At 37.4% G+C, this 16,575-nt stretch overlaps 2 protein-coding genes across 2 annotated transcripts; both read left to right on the top strand.

Annotated features, from left to right (window-relative positions):
- The first annotated feature begins 1,267 nt into the window (after positions 1-1,267).
- On the top strand, positions 1,268-10,934 carry LOC132159659 (ubiquitin carboxyl-terminal hydrolase BAP1). The gene is made up of 17 exons (XM_059569233.1): positions 1,268-1,497; positions 1,767-1,796; positions 1,884-1,938; positions 2,405-2,537; positions 2,626-2,745; positions 3,521-3,582; positions 3,702-3,844; positions 3,927-4,005; positions 6,281-6,419; positions 6,825-6,969; positions 7,215-7,396; positions 7,477-7,607; positions 8,425-8,921; positions 9,013-9,233; positions 9,322-9,414; positions 9,520-9,592; positions 9,972-10,934. Exons 1-17 carry the CDS (start codon positions 1,413-1,415, stop codon positions 10,103-10,105), a joined length of 2,322 nt encoding a protein of 773 aa, XP_059425216.1. The 5' UTR covers positions 1,268-1,412; the 3' UTR covers positions 10,106-10,934.
- A 24-nt stretch (positions 10,935-10,958) lies between these two features.
- LOC132159660 (protein shisa-5-like) lies at positions 10,959-13,897 on the top strand. The gene is made up of 5 exons (XM_059569234.1): positions 10,959-11,111; positions 11,986-12,133; positions 12,948-13,108; positions 13,193-13,354; positions 13,442-13,897. The coding sequence occupies exons 1-5, from the start codon at positions 11,051-11,053 to the stop codon at positions 13,582-13,584; spliced, it is 675 nt and encodes a 224-aa protein (XP_059425217.1). The 5' UTR covers positions 10,959-11,050; the 3' UTR covers positions 13,585-13,897.
- Positions 13,898-16,575: the final 2,678 nt, after the last annotated feature.

Genomic DNA, 16,575 nt, shown 5'->3' with positions numbered 1-16,575 from the left:
GTTTAAGCTAGTTTTTACATTTTGCTTAAGGCAGTATTGTTATAAATAATATTATGATGTAATAATATATACATTCATTTAAGTATTTTAGTAGCCTACATATCAGTTTTATTTGTTGAATTAAAATATTATTAGCGAATTTATAAAATGTTATGTAAAATATGTTATTGCATTAAAATAAATTGATTTATAGTATGTTATGTAATTTATTATATAATTAGTAGCAGTTTATAGCATGTTATAAAACAGCAAAGTTCAAGAAAAGGTGGTGTAAATACCTTAAACCCATTTAGATGACTTTCACTATTTACTTGATTATAAATATTATTTTATATACCTATAGAGTCTAGAAGATAAAAATATAGGTTTCGATTAATGTATATTTTTCTGTACAAGCCTGTAGTTATAATTTTTAGACTGTATTATTGCAACATTATAATACTTTATCATTTATCATTTATAATGTACTTTCGTTTATTTTCATACTTTGTCTACAAAGCCCTTTTACTTTAATACTTTTCATTTAGCATATATCTTTATGATATATATTGTTTTTATATTAAATATATATATATATATAATATAGTATCTGATAAATAGTAAATTCTAATATTTGAATGCATTAACAATTATTCAAATATAACACTATTTTAAAATAAATGTAATTCATGTTATGTAACTTATTATATAATTCAGAAGCATTTTATGGCATTTTAAAAAACAGCAGTGCTTTAAAAAAGTTTCTTACTGTTTAAAAGACCCAAGAATAATAAAACTAGAAAACTTTTAAATGTGGTTTAGAAAAAAAGAAAAGAAAAAAGAAAAAAAGATAGTATCACACCTTTATAATAATTTATTTATTATTAATATGATGATGATGATGATGATGATTATTACACTAAACTAAATACATATTATTACATATTATATTAAATATCTCAAAAATAATTTTACTTATGCACTAAAAGCATCCAGTAACTACAAATCACGTAAATCACATTTTATTATATACGACTTTATGTAAAGTGATATTTATGTATACAGAATGTACCACATAAACGGCTAGATAGATAGAGATATAGGACAATCACATACAGGTACACACCTCTGATAATATATATATAGATCAGTGGTACACCAAAAAAAAAAAAAAAAAGCAATAAGCGATTAAATACACTATTACGAAACCTGTCTTATCGTGACCTGTTTTTATAGTCTATGATCGTGACACTCGTCTGTCTTGAATTTCAGCGCCATCCAGCGCCTCTTCACTGTATTGCGGCATGACGCACGGCGCAGCGGAATGACGTCAACTCCAGTCGACGGCGCTGCTCTTTATTGTGTTTACTAGGCGTCCAAATCGTCCTGAGATGGATCAAATATGTAGCAGGACACGGCTGATGTAGTGTTTTATGATATTATCGACTGCTCGATGGTTTAGCGGAGAGATTTCTGCAAAAATGAACAAAGGTTGGCTGGAGTTAGAAAGCGACCCGGGTGAGTCTCTAAATAAACATTGATGCGTAATGTCAGTGTATAATAATCAGTAATCATATTATTATTAATTAAATATATTTTAGGTTAACATGTCATCTCCTAATATAGTATATTGTGCTTGTAGTATATTAATTTGACTAAAATGCATACAATGCAAGTCAACGCACTCGTATTAATTTCTGGTTCATCTCATAATATAGTATTTTATCATATAAGACTTCTAGTGGTTTCTAACACTGTCTGTTTTGTTATGTCTCGTTCTTTCTCAGGGTTGTTCACACTCTTGGTGGAAGACTTTGGTGAGTCTGTTTGGCACAGACATGCTTTTAATAATCTATATTAAATATTAAAAGCATGATATATATAATGCTTATGTTTGGACTCAGGTGTGAAGGGCGTTCAGGTGGAGGAGATCTATGATCTTCAGAGCAAATGTCAAAGGTGGATTAATCACACGATTTTACTTTTTGTCATCATTTAAAGCCTCTATGTTAATATTTATAAACTAATAGTAATTTGTTACCAATATGAATCATTTAAATGTTGTCTGCGTACATATATTAATGTGTATTACCGTTTTTATCACAATTACATTTTTTAAATTTATAAGCCTAATGACATTAATACTTTAGATATTAATTATAATGTTATTTAGGATTTTTGTTAACCTTTCATTTTTAATTTATTTTTCATAATTCTTTCTGTTTATTAATCTATGAATAAATATATAATATTGGTTATTTCATCATACAGTTTACCTCAATTAATAAAATATAAATTTTGTAAAAATAATATACATTTTAATATTGATTTCTATCTATCTATCTATCTATCTATCTATCTATCTATCTATAAACATTTTCATTATTATTATTCTATAGCTGTCCTGTCTATTTTGTCTTCTCAGTCCTGTCTATGGCTTCATCTTCCTCTTCAAGTGGATCGAGGAGCGAAGATCTCGGCGTAAAGTATCCACGCTGGTGGATGAAACCTCAGTTATCGATGACGAGATCGTTAACGACATGTTTTTTGCTCACCAAGTTAGTGCCGACCATATTTGCATTGCAACATAAATCTGCAGTTATTATCCTCCCTTTCATTAGTCTGTTTGTCGAATGTTGTGTGCAGTTGATACCGAACTCCTGTGCCACTCACGCTCTTCTGAGTGTGCTTCTGAACTGCAGCGGCGTGGAGCTGGGAACGACTCTGAGCCGCATGAAGGCTTTCACCAAGGGCTTCAGTCCTGAGGTCCGTTACACACATAAAGATCGTTTTTGGACACTTAAAGGGATAATTCTGTTATTATTACTCACCTTCATGTCATTCAAACCTGTATAACATACTTTCTGCTGTTAAACACAAAAGAAGATTTTTTTATATATTGGTAACCAAATTGTTGATGGTAGCCTCTGATTTCTATAGTATGGAAAACAATTCTGTGGAAATCAATGTCTGCCGTTATAGGGATAGTTCACCCAAAAATGAAATTTCAGTCATTAATTACTCACCTTCATGTTGTTCCAAACCTGTAAGACCTTTGTTCATCTTCAGAACACAAATTAAGGTATTTTTGATGAAATCCAAGAGCTCTCTGACCCTTCAGAGACAGCGATACAACTGAAATGTTCCCAGGTCCAGAAACGTAGCAAGGACATCGGTAGAGTAGTCCATGTGACATCAGGGGTTCAAACGTAATTTTACAAAGCAGCGAGAATATTTTTGTGCACCTGGGAATATGTAGGTCGCGTTGCTGTCTATTTAGGGTCAGAGAGCTCATGGATTTCATCAGAAATATCTTAATTTGTGTTCTGAAGATGAAACCTTACAGGTTTAGAACGACGTAAGGGTGAGAAATTAATGAAGGAATTGTAATTTTTGCATGAACTAACCGTTTGACTATTTGGTTACCTTTATCACTTTAAGTGATGTTTTTAAATGTCTGAATGTAAACAAAGTAGCATTAGCACACTTACATCTTCTCTTTGCCTATTTTAAAACACGTCTTTATTGTTTGACTTCTCAGAGTAAAGGTTACGCCATTGGAAACGCTCCTGAACTGGCAAAAGCCCACAACAGCCATGCCAGGTAGAGTCAAGCTTTAATATTACACGCCTTGCCCATTAACTTAGAATTAGTAGATTTTACACAAACAGATCTTAATGTGCTGTTTTGTAGTCATTGTTTTTGTCTTGTTTTCCATGTAGACCGGAGCCGCGGCACCTGCCGGAGAAACAGAACGGCATCAGTGCCGTGCGGACAATGGAGGCATTTCACTTCGTCAGCTATGTGCCAATCAAAGACCGGCTGTTTGAGCTGGACGGTCTGAAGGCATATCCCATCGATCACGGTGAGAACGTAATGTCAATATAACTGTCTTTGGTGAGTTTAAGGAGAAGAGCCGATTACATGAATCCGTCTGTTTTCCTCAGGGCCGTGGGGTGAGGATGAAGAGTGGACGGATAAAGCCAGACGGGTCATAATGGAGCGAATAGGACTGGCCACTGCTGGGTAAGAGCTAAACTGACCACTTTTCACATCTTTGGCCATCAGGATTTGAGGAAAGTGATATATAGAACATATATATATATATATATATATATATATATATATATATATATATATATTAGGGGTGTAACGATACGCGTATTCGTATTGAACCGTTCGGTACGAGGCTTTCGGTTCGGTACGCGGTACGCATTATGGACCGAACGGTTCGTTGGACTAATTAATTATATTTGGAAAATAAAAACAAATTGTGAAATATAATGATATGCGTTCAACAAGGTAGCCCAATAACCCAAACGACGTAACAGGCAACGCCCCTGACACCCCCGAAGAAGAAAAAAACACCAACTTATATGTTTATGTTAGGCTACTCAGTCAGGCGCTCGCTCACTCAGTAATACACGCTGAAGGCTCGTTGCAAAATGGCCAATGCGTTTAACAGACCAGAAATAGAAGATCCTCCAATGACCAACAGGTCTGGTGTTTGGGTGCACTTTGGATTTTATTACCACCTCAGTTGTAGCCCACACAACTTGAAAAAAGAAATGGCTGTTTCGTGGTCGGTAGATAGGCACAGCTATAATGATCAGTCTATAATTCCACCCACATTGAAGCATTACTAAACTGCAGTGGAAAAGCAAACCGAGTCAAATTAAAAAATTTAAGTGAGTCGAGCCAAGGCGAGCCGTAGCACACAGTGGAAAAGCACCATATGTGGTCAGTTGTGAATGTCTCAGTACACCTATGTACATGCTACAGGTAATTCGGGTGACCCAACAAGGTTCAAATTGTTAAATATAATGATATGCGTTCAACAAGGTAGCCCAATAACCCAAACGACGTAACAGGCAACGCCCCTGACACCCCCGAAGAAGAAAAAAACACCAACTTATATGTTTATGTTAGGCTACTCAGTCAGGCGCTCGCTCACTCAGTAATATACGCTGAAGGCTCATTGCAAAATGGCTAATGCGTTTAACAGACCAGAAATAGAAGATCCTCCAATAACCAACAGGTCTGGTGTTTGGGTGCACTTTGGATTCCCTGTAAGCTATAATGGTGATGGCAAGAGAGTGGTGGATAAAAAAACAACGATATGTCGCATCTAGGGTAGCCTACACCAGCGGGAATACAAAAAAAAAAAAAAAAACCAGCGGGAATACTTGAAACATGTCAACTCATTTACGCCGACATCACCTTAGTGTGTCAGTATCTGGGAAAAGACGGAAAAAAGGAGAAACATACACGCAACAAAACTATCCCCGCAGCATTTAGACAGACATTTCCAACGGATTCAAACAGGGCAAAAGACATCACCACGGCGATTGGTAGGCTACATTTACGATATAGCCGCGGATATGAGACCTTACTATTTACCATTCATTCTATCATCACCATTATAGCTTACAGGGAATCCAAAGTGCACCCAAACACCAGACCTGTTGGTTATTGGAGGATCTTCTATTTCTGGTCTGTTAAACGCATTAGCCATTTTGCAACGAGCCTTCAGCGCGTACTGAGTGAGCGAGCGCCTAGGTTTTAAGAACATGCTTAATGTAATTGAGCCCCGTTACAATATTCCTTCACGAGCCCATTTCAGACAGACCGTAATTCCTGCTTTGTTCCAAAAAACATAAGCCCTATAGAGAACCAATTGAGTAAAAACACACTCAATATAAAGAGTTATAGAGTTCCATATAAAAAGTTACATCTTTGTATTTGTTCATAACTAATATAACATTTTCATTTTTTTTATAAGGAGCTGTTTTTGTTTTATACAGTATGCTGCTAAGAAAACACCATAGAAGATGGGTAAAGAATAGCTCCATCATTGTTCAATGTAAAAAAAAAAAAAAAAACATACTTTGTTAGTTTTAATAAATAAAACATTTTTTAAAAATCAAGGAAATTTATCTGCCAATTTTTTCTTTTTGCTGTATCTAAAACGTACCGAACTGTACCGAACCGAACCGTGACACCAGTGTATTGTATCGAACCGAACCGTGAATTTTGTGAACTGTTACACCCCTAATATATATACATATACACTGCAGGAATTACAGGAACACTTTCAGTTCTCAATGAGGAAAAATATCATGTTGGATATCTATACTATACAGGAGTTTAACTGACCTGAAGCTATGCTCTGATTAAAGTGTTCCTTTAATTTTTTTTGAGCAGTGTCTATTTATATTTAAATATGAATTCAGATTATATAAATAAATTTAATGTAATTAAAATAATATGAAAACTAATGTTTCCTTTTAATGTTCCTCAGGGAGCCTTACCATGACATCCGGTTCAATCTAATGGCGGTGGTTACAGATCGCAGGATAAAATACGAGTCTAAGCTGGAGATCCTGAAACGGAACCGGCAGATCATTCTGGAAGGACTCCAGCAGGTTAGGGAGAAAAAAGTGAGTTTTTTTTTTGTGTAAATAAAGTCCAAATTTTGGAGTCTCAAAGATTCTGTGAAGGTTTTGTCCATTGGCACTTTTCCATTTTATGGCTCGGTACAGCTCACTTTCGGGAGTTCAACAGTACCTAGTACCTGGTGCTTTGTTTTTATTACCACCTCAGTTGTAGCCCACACAACTTGAAAAAAGAAATGGCTGTTTCGTGGTCGGTAGATAGGCACAGCTATAATGATCAGTCTATAATTCCACCCACATTGAAGCATTACTAAACTGCAGTGGAAAAGCAAACTGAGTCAAATTAAAAAATTAAAGTGAGTCGAGCCAAGGCGAGCCGTAGCACACAGTGGAAAAGCACCATATGTGGTCAGTTGTGAATGTCTCAGTACACCTATGTACATGCTACAGGTAATTCGGGTGACCCAACAAGGTTCAGGCCAGGATCGAAAGCAGCAAGACTCCTCCTCCTCAGAAGACACGCCTCCTGCTGTGAAAAAGGAGGAGGGGCAAGATACGCCGATATCTTTGTGTGCAGAGCAGGCCACACCCACAGGTAACATTTGAATTTAACTTCATTTGAATGTCTTAAATTTATTTAAAATGAGAACCTTTTGATTAATTCCTGTTATTGCCAACAATGACGTGTGGAGAAATAAGTCAATGGGAACATTCTTGCCTCAAAACATACAACAGTCAGTGTGAATAGGTTTTCATAGTTATGTATAAATATAGTTTAAACGTTATTGATTAATGTAGGGATTCAAAAACGAACCTAAAACATGTCCCTTGCCACTTTTGAAACTCTGGAAGGTGCTGCTGCTCTCCCAAGTCCTGCTGGAAAAGTCAGACCTATGACTAAACCTGCTACCTTACCAACAGGGGGTGGTCCGCCACCAGCCCCTATACATGTTCCCAATCCCATCGTCCAGCGTCTGCCAGCCTTCCTGGACAACCACAATTACGCCAAGTCCCCCATGCAGGTAAGATTGTTTGTGTTTCAGGATATCTGGAATAGCAAGCATGATATGGGCTTTCATTCAGTATGCTTGATGACTGACAGGAAGAGGAGGATCTTGCTGCAGGTGTGGGTCGCTCACGCCTTCCTGGCCCCCCTCAGCCCCCTTATTCTGATGATGAGGATGACTATAATGATGAAGAGGAGGAGTGCAGCACTGCAGGTGCTACAAGCAGGTATACAACTATGATAGAGTTCAAATTTTAAAATATTTTATGTGTTCTTGCAGTGGTAACAAACCTCTAGTACTCAAGAGGGCGATAGAGTTCCTTCAAATGTCTGTATCGTTAAACTAAAGGTGTTATTACTCAGCAAACTATAAACAAAGTGAAAACTTAACCTTTATCTAACTTGCTTGGCAACATTTTCGCTATGACAGTATTAACGCAACCTTTCCACTGCACGTCACATTCGGACAAGACTGTCGCATTTTTCCCCCTAGTGGCAACTTTCAAATTGGTCATGCAGCAACATTACCTCGGCATTTTTACCATGGTAAAAGGAATGATTTTAATTAATATAATTAATGTATGAATGTATCGTCACAAAATAAATGCCCCCCAAAATAAAAACGTAGTAGGTTTTATGGGCCCAGTCAATGTAAATGATGATTTAATAATTATAAAATAATTATTTCTGCCTTAATTATTCTAATGCATCATTTTACAGAAATAGTGTTTAAAGAATAATGTTAATGTTAACAAGATATTGGTAATTCTAACCTTATACCCATAGTTTTTTATAGAATACATCGCATCCTGTCGGGCGGTCGCATGGGGTCTAGCCACCTGAAGTTCAAATATTTGAATGCATCCGAAGCTCAAATCGTATACGAAATGTCCGCATACGATCGTAACTCCAAGCAGCTACCGCACTACTCTCCACTGGAAATGAAGAACTTTTGTGTCCGTCATTTGTCGGAGATAGTGGAAAGGAAGCTTAAGTAGTAGAAAATTACTGTTTTGGACCTTTATTGGTTGTCTTTGTGATCAGCAGGGTCCGAAGAAAGGTTGGTCTACGTTCACGTACCAAGGGCCGAAGTGTAGTCGGTGCTGTTGCAGCAATGGAGGGTCAGTTAGCCCTCAGCGTTTTAGCTGAGAAACTGAAGAAGGAAGTCCAAAGGAAGGACTCCATGGCTACAACAGGTTCCACGCCTCTGAATGTACGCACGGAGGGTCGCACGGGTGGGATCAGCATCACCTCGGCCTGCCAGCCGTCGCCCACACCCAGTAATGAAAGCACGGATACAGCCTCGGAAATCGGCAGCGCGTTCAACTCACCACTTCGCTCGCCCGCGAGATCGCAAGCAGCTACGCGGCCCTCCAGCCCTGTGGTGCCCCACTTAAGTCGTGTGCTGTTTGGCGAAGATGATGGGCTGATTAGGTTAGATGCCCGACACAATCGAGCGGTCCGGGACTTGGGGGCGCTAGTGAGCTCCACAATGCTGCGACTGCAAGAGGACGGCGTCATGTATGCCTTGCCAGCTACAGGTACGTGTTCACATTCAAAACAATGAGGTTTTAACAGTTGAAATTTCTTTAGCGGAATACTTTTTTGGATAACCTCGATCTCATTTGATAGAAATCTTGGAAGGGTTAAAGAAAGCAGGTGGTGTGGAGAAGAAAGAGAAAGAAGAGACGACTGGTCCAGGAGGAGAGGAAGAAGTGAAGGAAGGACCATCGGTGGAGATGAAACAGGAGGACGTCAAAGAATCAGACGACGTCAAACCGGACAAGGAGAAGCTGCCATCCACCAATGCAGAAACCAGCACCAAACCTCCTGGAGAAAAATACACCCCTAAAGTAAGACTTCAGAAATTAGTTTTCTTGCAGCGCTGTAGTGATTTTAGTGATGCAACTTTCCATGAACTTGAGGGTTTCTGTTGCACAGGAGTTGCTGGCCTTGTTGAAGTACGTGGAAGCTGACATTGCCAACTATGAAGTGTGTTTGAAAGAAGAAGTGGAGAAAAGGAAAAAGTTTAAGGTAAGCGTTTGACTTAAGGTTTCCAATGAACAAGAACGTAATCTCGCAGGATTCTCCGGAATGATTTCAAGAGAACCTGTAGTGAAGCTTTTTGTCTATTTTCAGATCGATGACCAAAGGAGGACTCATAATTATGACGAATTCATCTGCACCTTCATATCAATGCTGGCACAAGAAGGTAAAAAAAATGTTGTTTCTTCTGTGGAATGCAAAATCAGATATTTTTGAGAATCTTCATATGCCACAAAAATGTCAGTGTGAATGTTCTGCTAAACGTCTCCTTTGGTGTTCCACAAAAGAAAGTAAGTCCCATGGGCTACAATAACAGGGAGCTATTACTTTAATCCAGTGTTTCTCAACCATGTTTAAACATTGCATGTGATTTTCTTAATCAAACATACTTGATTTAGGTCACCAGCTCATTAATAGACACTCCAAGACGTGAAATGGGTGTCAAACAAAGGAGACAATCAGAATGTGCAGTGCTGGGACGGGAGGGCTTCAGGAACATAGTTAGGAACCACTGCTTTAATCAATGTCCTTTTGGTGTTTTGTAGGTATGTTAGCGAGTCTGGTGGAGCAGAACATCTCTGTGCGTCGCAGACAGGGCGTAAGCATTGGACGGCTCCACAAACAACGCAAACCCGACCGGCGAAAACGTTCACGACCATACAAAGCCAAGCGCCAATAAATGCAACAAAAAAAGCAGCAACTCGACAACTCAATCTTTTTCTGAAGATGAACAACGATACCAAACACCTCATTGACAGTATTAGATATTGATTAAAATATTATTTCTTTTTAAATCAAGCTTTGTTACACATAATAAACTGCCCATGTACAAGTACATCACCACTTCCAAAGCAAATTGGTGATGCTCACCAGATGTTTAGAGATACCGAGCCCATTTTTCATGTTGCCATTACTTCATGTACTGTAACAAGCTTATCATAAAACCAACAATCATTGGAGCACCATTTTGGGAAAATTAGTATCTTGACTGAGTATTGGGCTGGACTGATTCAGGCTCTAAATTACAAAGATCCCAAGATATATTATTCTCCAGAAATCCCAGATATCTAGTCAAGGTGCTACCAAAGATAATGGTGCTCCAAATTCGCTCAAACAGTGCAGGGCATGTCTGTTGTTAACAAATGGACTAATCGTTTATCCAGATGGGATTTTAGAGATATGCTTTTCAAAGTCCACAGCCCATTTGTTCATAAGATAAATAGACAAAAAGAGTCCAAAAGGTTTTGAGACTGTAAACTTGTGTTGGTTTGTGAATGTGTATTGGTTCATTTCATACAAATAATCTCAGCAAGAGTTAAAGAAGAAAATGTTTTTGGTTTAAGTTCTTCACCATTTTCTTAAAGATTGTTTTTATTGGTAAGGAATAGGCCAGTGGGTTTTGTCTCAACATGTTCTGTTTGTTTGTTTGTACATATGTATTTGTGTATCATCTGATGTCCACACAGGACTGTCAGATCTAGACATTGAAATAAATGTTTCGAATTACACTGGTGGTCTTGATTTCGTTTTTAAAAGCGCCTTGCTTGTTAAGGACTAGTTTTCAGACGGAAAAAAATCACCCGCCCGCCACGGCCCCTCCTCATTGAAGGTGAGGAACATCGCTATGGCTTCCAACATCCTTGGTTTTCTTCTGATGTCCGCAGGATTATTCACGACTACATTAGGTAAATGTCTAAGGAAACGTTTTAAACGTGCTTTTCGAGTGAATCAAGTCTTTGAACCACGAATACACGACGGATGTCTTGTTTGTTTGGAAGTAGGCTACTGCGCACGTGTTCAAGATATTTTCTAATTATTCCGATATTCCTCTCTTTTATGGTTTACGTTTCTAGTTTGTTAATTATTTGTCATATTTTTCTAAACACCGTTTTTGCGCGTTTGGCACGCCAGCGAAAGCGTTTATTTTTCCACGTGGAGACGAAGTACACTTGTTGAAATTATATTAGTTTTAAAAATGTCCCTGTTGTTATAAAGATATTAAAATGATCAAATTGTTTCTGGTGCTTAAACTGTAAAATGAACGAACGCTCCAAAGCAAAGATGTTCGATCCTTGAAGTTGAAGAAAAGGAAGTGTTAATATTAGTCGAATCTTTTTAGTGAATCAATTGAACCGTTTCGCAAAAAGATGGGGTTTTATCTCTTGTCTATGCGTTTTATTCATTCTTTTACTGTCTATGGTTTTATTGGTGTGACCGATTCGTCCTTCAACGTACCAGTTCTTTTACATATTCTCATTTGGACACGGCAGACTTATGAATGAATACTAGTATTGAATTTTAGTGTTGTTTAATGTAAATGCCAATCTTTTTTTTACATGTCTTTTTTTTGTTCACACATTTGTTGTTTTTATCATTAAAATGCGATTAAATGTTGCTTATTTTATAATTATTAGTTAGGGTGTTTCTAGAGTGTCTCTGAAACTGAAACACTTGAACAGTGATGCTTTACTCCAAACTTCCAAAAGTGATTCAAAACACAAGTGAAAGAACTGAATTACTTTTAAAATGGCTCACATTTCCTCTGTTTTATTTGTTTAGGCTTTGAGACATGCAGCCTGTATAAGAGAGACTCGGTAGTCTGTGATTTTTGGAGATCTGAGTTCTGCTGTGGGACCTGTGATGAAAGTTACTGCTGCTCTGATCCACAAAAAAAATTGACTATTAGAGCACAAACTAAATGTCATTTGTAAGAACTTGCTTTTTTCTTTTTTTTAATATAAATCAGAGTTAAATGTTTAATATTTCTCCCTCACCAGATGTTACCAACTTATTCTGATATTTTTGTAATAGTTTATATTATTTTCTAACAAGATTGTAAAAATCATGCACAACCGATCTTCGGTTTATTATTTAATTTAGTTTTTAAATACCAAATACAAAAAATAAATATGATATTCCATTGGGAAACCTGTTATTTATATGAACATTTGGTCACACTTTATTTTATAGTCCAATTCTCGCTATTCACAAACCATTAACTATGATTTTGCCTCAATAAACTCCCAATTTGCTGCTTATTAATAGTTAGTAAGGTAGTTATTAAGTTTGGGTTTGGGGTAGGATTAGGAATGTAGAATATGGTCATGCAGAATAAGTACTTTATAAGTACTAATAAACAACCTATGTGTTAATAATAGACATGCTAATAAGCAACTAGGTAATAGTGAGAATTGGTCACTAAAATAAAGTGTTACCGAACATTTTTATTTAAATTTTGGTATGAGCAAGTAGATTTAAACATAATAGAGCACCAGTGAAAAGTTTTGGATGGAGCTGCCATTATTCTGTGAGACTTGGAGAACAGGAACCCTAGAGGAAATACCTTCCTGCCATCATTTCCCTCTTCAGTCCCTAGACGATAAAGAATTTTTCTAGTGAATGTGTCAAATTCAATTACAACTGTAGCTTAGGCTCTGTTTACTCATAAGTGGATGTCTGTTATATTATAATATCCAATTGTAATCTATTATTGTGCTTCTTCTCCATTATCTGTCCAAAAGCAAAGACATCAGCCATTTGCCTAAACGTTCTCCTCAAAGCGACGCTGTTTCTATCGCTGTAGGTGCCTCCATAATAGGGCTTGTAGTCATCATCATTTTGTTCCTCATCTGCTGGGTCGGTCCACGCTGCTATCTCTATAAGAGGTTCAGAAATCCTAGCCGTAAGTCAATGTTTGCACGTCAAATTGGCCGATTGTTTTTAGAACGTCATTTCAGCGTGGTTCCACCTTTGATTTTTCACACAGCTGTGATTACGACCCCTACGGTCGTCACGACACAATACCTTCCCCAGCCTTCAGCAGTCATTCAGGGCAGTCAGTACCTTCCCTGCCAGGCTTTGCCAAATAACCCACTTTATGGAGGCCAACCGATTCCAGCTGGACCACCACCCTCGTATCAGGAGACTGGTAAGTTAAGTAAGCAAACGAGACGCCCAAGACTATTTGAGACAAGATGGTGAACCATCAAAATCATGGCTGTCTTTGGTTTGCCAGTAGGTCCAGGGTATACTTTTCCATTCCATGATGGAGGACAGGCCACACATCTTCTACAGTCATCACTGCCCACAGACTACACCTCACCTCAACCAGCATACAACCCTGCTTACACCGGTTCAGTCGCCAAGACCAGTAACTAAACCCAAACCGCTGCATTCTGGAGGGTTACATGTTTCTGCTCGGCTGTTGTGAATTGTGCAGCTACTGTGGACACCATATTGTTCACCATTGTGTTTACACTTGCTTTGAACACTTGAATTTGTTTTTTTCTCTCTACTCTAACCAAAGATATTTCCATCGTAGTTATTTTGGCTCCTAGATCGGTACAGATATTTTGTGATTGTAAATTTACTACATTGTGAACTTGTCTATCGATTCAACTTATGCCAAACTAAGCAAGAGTCAAGCTGACTATCAGAGTTGGAAAATAAATGATGCATCTGGTTTACAGAAGTGTGTCTGCGTGTTTTAATAGAGTTGTGTATGTAAAATCAATATAATTCACACGTTACACTGGTGGTTTTTGGTTTTGTTGAGAGTTTCTTGCATATAAGGGGAACTACAGCCAGTTATCAAGAAATACCAGGAAATACGCCATAAGCACAATCAACGAGCTATTGAAGTGGACTTCTGCTCTTTCCTACAGTTATATTCGTGGTGACCGTAGGTAAGTGTCTACATTTTTTGTTTAATCGAACTGGTAAACTGCAGTAAAGAGAGTTTTCGGTATGATATTAAGATTTTGACTATAAATACAAAAGGCGCTGTCATAGCCACACAAATATAGATTACCAAATGTTATAATTCAAGTGATGCTGCCCTCCGGGCCAAAATCAGTGACTTAATTTTATAATGCCTATGGGCTAGCTCCAGAAATTGGACACTTAGAAGATTGAAACCAGTGTCCTCTTCACCAGCTTGATTTTTATTTTTACAGCAAATCTCTTGTGTGTAAACCCCATTGTCTGCTAGTAAGGAAAGTTGGGTGTTCTTCATATTTAACGTCTGTTACCATTAAACACACAGACTGCTGGAATACAAAATCATTGTTTTAGGTTGAGCTTGATTTGTGAAAACTTTCACAATCGCGTTTTCTCACGTGTCAGTGTTTTTTTTTTTGCTCTGTCCCCATTTTCCTGTTTGATAAGTGTCATAATGGTGGTGTTCCAGTGACTTAACAGTTTCCAAGCCATTAGCTTAATCATCTTATATATGGCTCTAACAGACTATTGTGATGTGTAATCTTTCACAAAATAATGGTTGTTGTACCCTTCCTTGAGTTCTTAACTTCAGTGTTCTGATTTGAAGGTTTCGCAGTATATTTCTTATCAGATAACCCTTTCCTGAGCCCTTTACTTGACAATTATGATTTAAGAAAAATTTCACAGTGTAATTTTGCTCAGTTAACCCTTCCCTGTGTCAGTAACACTATACTGATTTGTGAAAACGCTCACAATTCAGTTACAGTCAGTTAACCCTTCTCTGAGTTATGTAGGCCTACATCACTATTATGATTTATCTAATTTAGCATTCGAAAAAAAAAAAACCTTACACAGGAAAGTATTTACAAATTATGAAGACATGATTATATGTGTTATTTACAAGCTTTAACATCTACTCCAAATGGCTATGTTCGATTGCTAAATTAATCTTTTGAACTGGTTAACAAATTTTATCTGAATGATTTGTTCATAAATCTGACTCAAGAACCATTTCATAAACATAAGGATCAAGAATTTTAGTACTATTCAATGTAGGCTAAAGATAAATTCAATTCTTTGTAAGAACCAATAGCAAATCTCACTGGCTGTAACTCTTGCTGTAATCCTAACCATTTGTATTTAATTAACAGAATAATAAAATAACAATGCAATAAATTCTGACATTCTATTCTGATGTACTAACACTTTCATTGGACAAACTGGTCCAATCCTTAGCTTGTTATTTAAACACTGAATCAGTTATACAAAATTAGAAACACTCAATTTCTAATGTTTCTTATGTTTATTTCCCCTAGTCTGTCCAGAAACAAAACCTTAAAATATTCAAGTCATTCTCCCCATCATGGAAGGCTCATTCATTGTGCCCATGATAGTGTTTTTCGCAGTGATCGTTTCTGTGTTCATCATCTTCTACTGCCTGGCCAAAAGACATGCACAGTGTAAGTGTCAAAATGTGTGTACAAATAGCTGCATGTGGGTTTTGTACATACTCAATGCTTTCAAATCATCTTTTGTAGATGTGCAATCAAATACTACAGTCACGACTACACATCACCCACAATACTCATATCAACAGCCTTTGGCTAATAACCTACAGCCAGCTTATGGGGGGCATCCCATTCTGACTGGACCATATCAGCAAACCTATGTCCCGGGACCACCACCCACATATCAGGAGGCTGGTAAGATCTGCAAACATCTACCTGAAAGCTTACACCAATAATAAACATACAGGCACTTTTTTTTTTTTGAGTTTTAATTTTTTATTTTATTTTTGTGCTAAACGATAGGTAAAATAATGTGGGGGCTATTCATTTATTTGCTTTTATATCTGCCTATTTTAATGGTTTTGGGAAGCATAAAGTCTTAACGCATTTGACAAGACCAAATGTTGTTGAACTTTATTGTTTTAAGTGTTTAACAAAAAGTTCAACAAATTTGTTATACTTGTAATTCTTAAGACCCGCCTTTGCCTGTGTACTCCGGCTCCAACAAGCAAGACAGAAACTAGTAGCCAGTTAAAATGCAGAAAGTGGAAACAGAGAGCCAAAGATGGTGGAAGCTCAAAAAACCTGAACTACTTTTTTCTGTTTTGTGCGAAAACAGGCACAGAACCGTTTGTTCACATGCCAAGAATAAACTCTTGCGTAACTACAGTGTGAGGTTTTGAGAACAGGATTGTGGTGACAGTAGGCGAGGAGAATGACTTTGCAATGACGCGATTGACTTAGACACTGAAAACAAGAAACTTTACATTTGAAAATTTTTTCTTTGCTGGTTTTTGTTTTCCAGCAGGTCTGTTTCCTGCTCCCTTCAGCCAGGCTGCATATGACGGTGGTCAGATCATGTACCCTCCACAAGCACCGTTTCAACCAACGCTTCCCACAAACTACACCTCGACTCATGTGG

Source organism: Carassius carassius, chromosome 16, assembly GCF_963082965.1.
Source record: "Carassius carassius chromosome 16, fCarCar2.1, whole genome shotgun sequence".
Lineage (NCBI taxonomy): Eukaryota > Metazoa > Chordata > Actinopteri > Cypriniformes > Cyprinidae > Carassius > Carassius carassius.
This window is presented reverse-complemented; position numbering and strand designations above follow the sequence as displayed.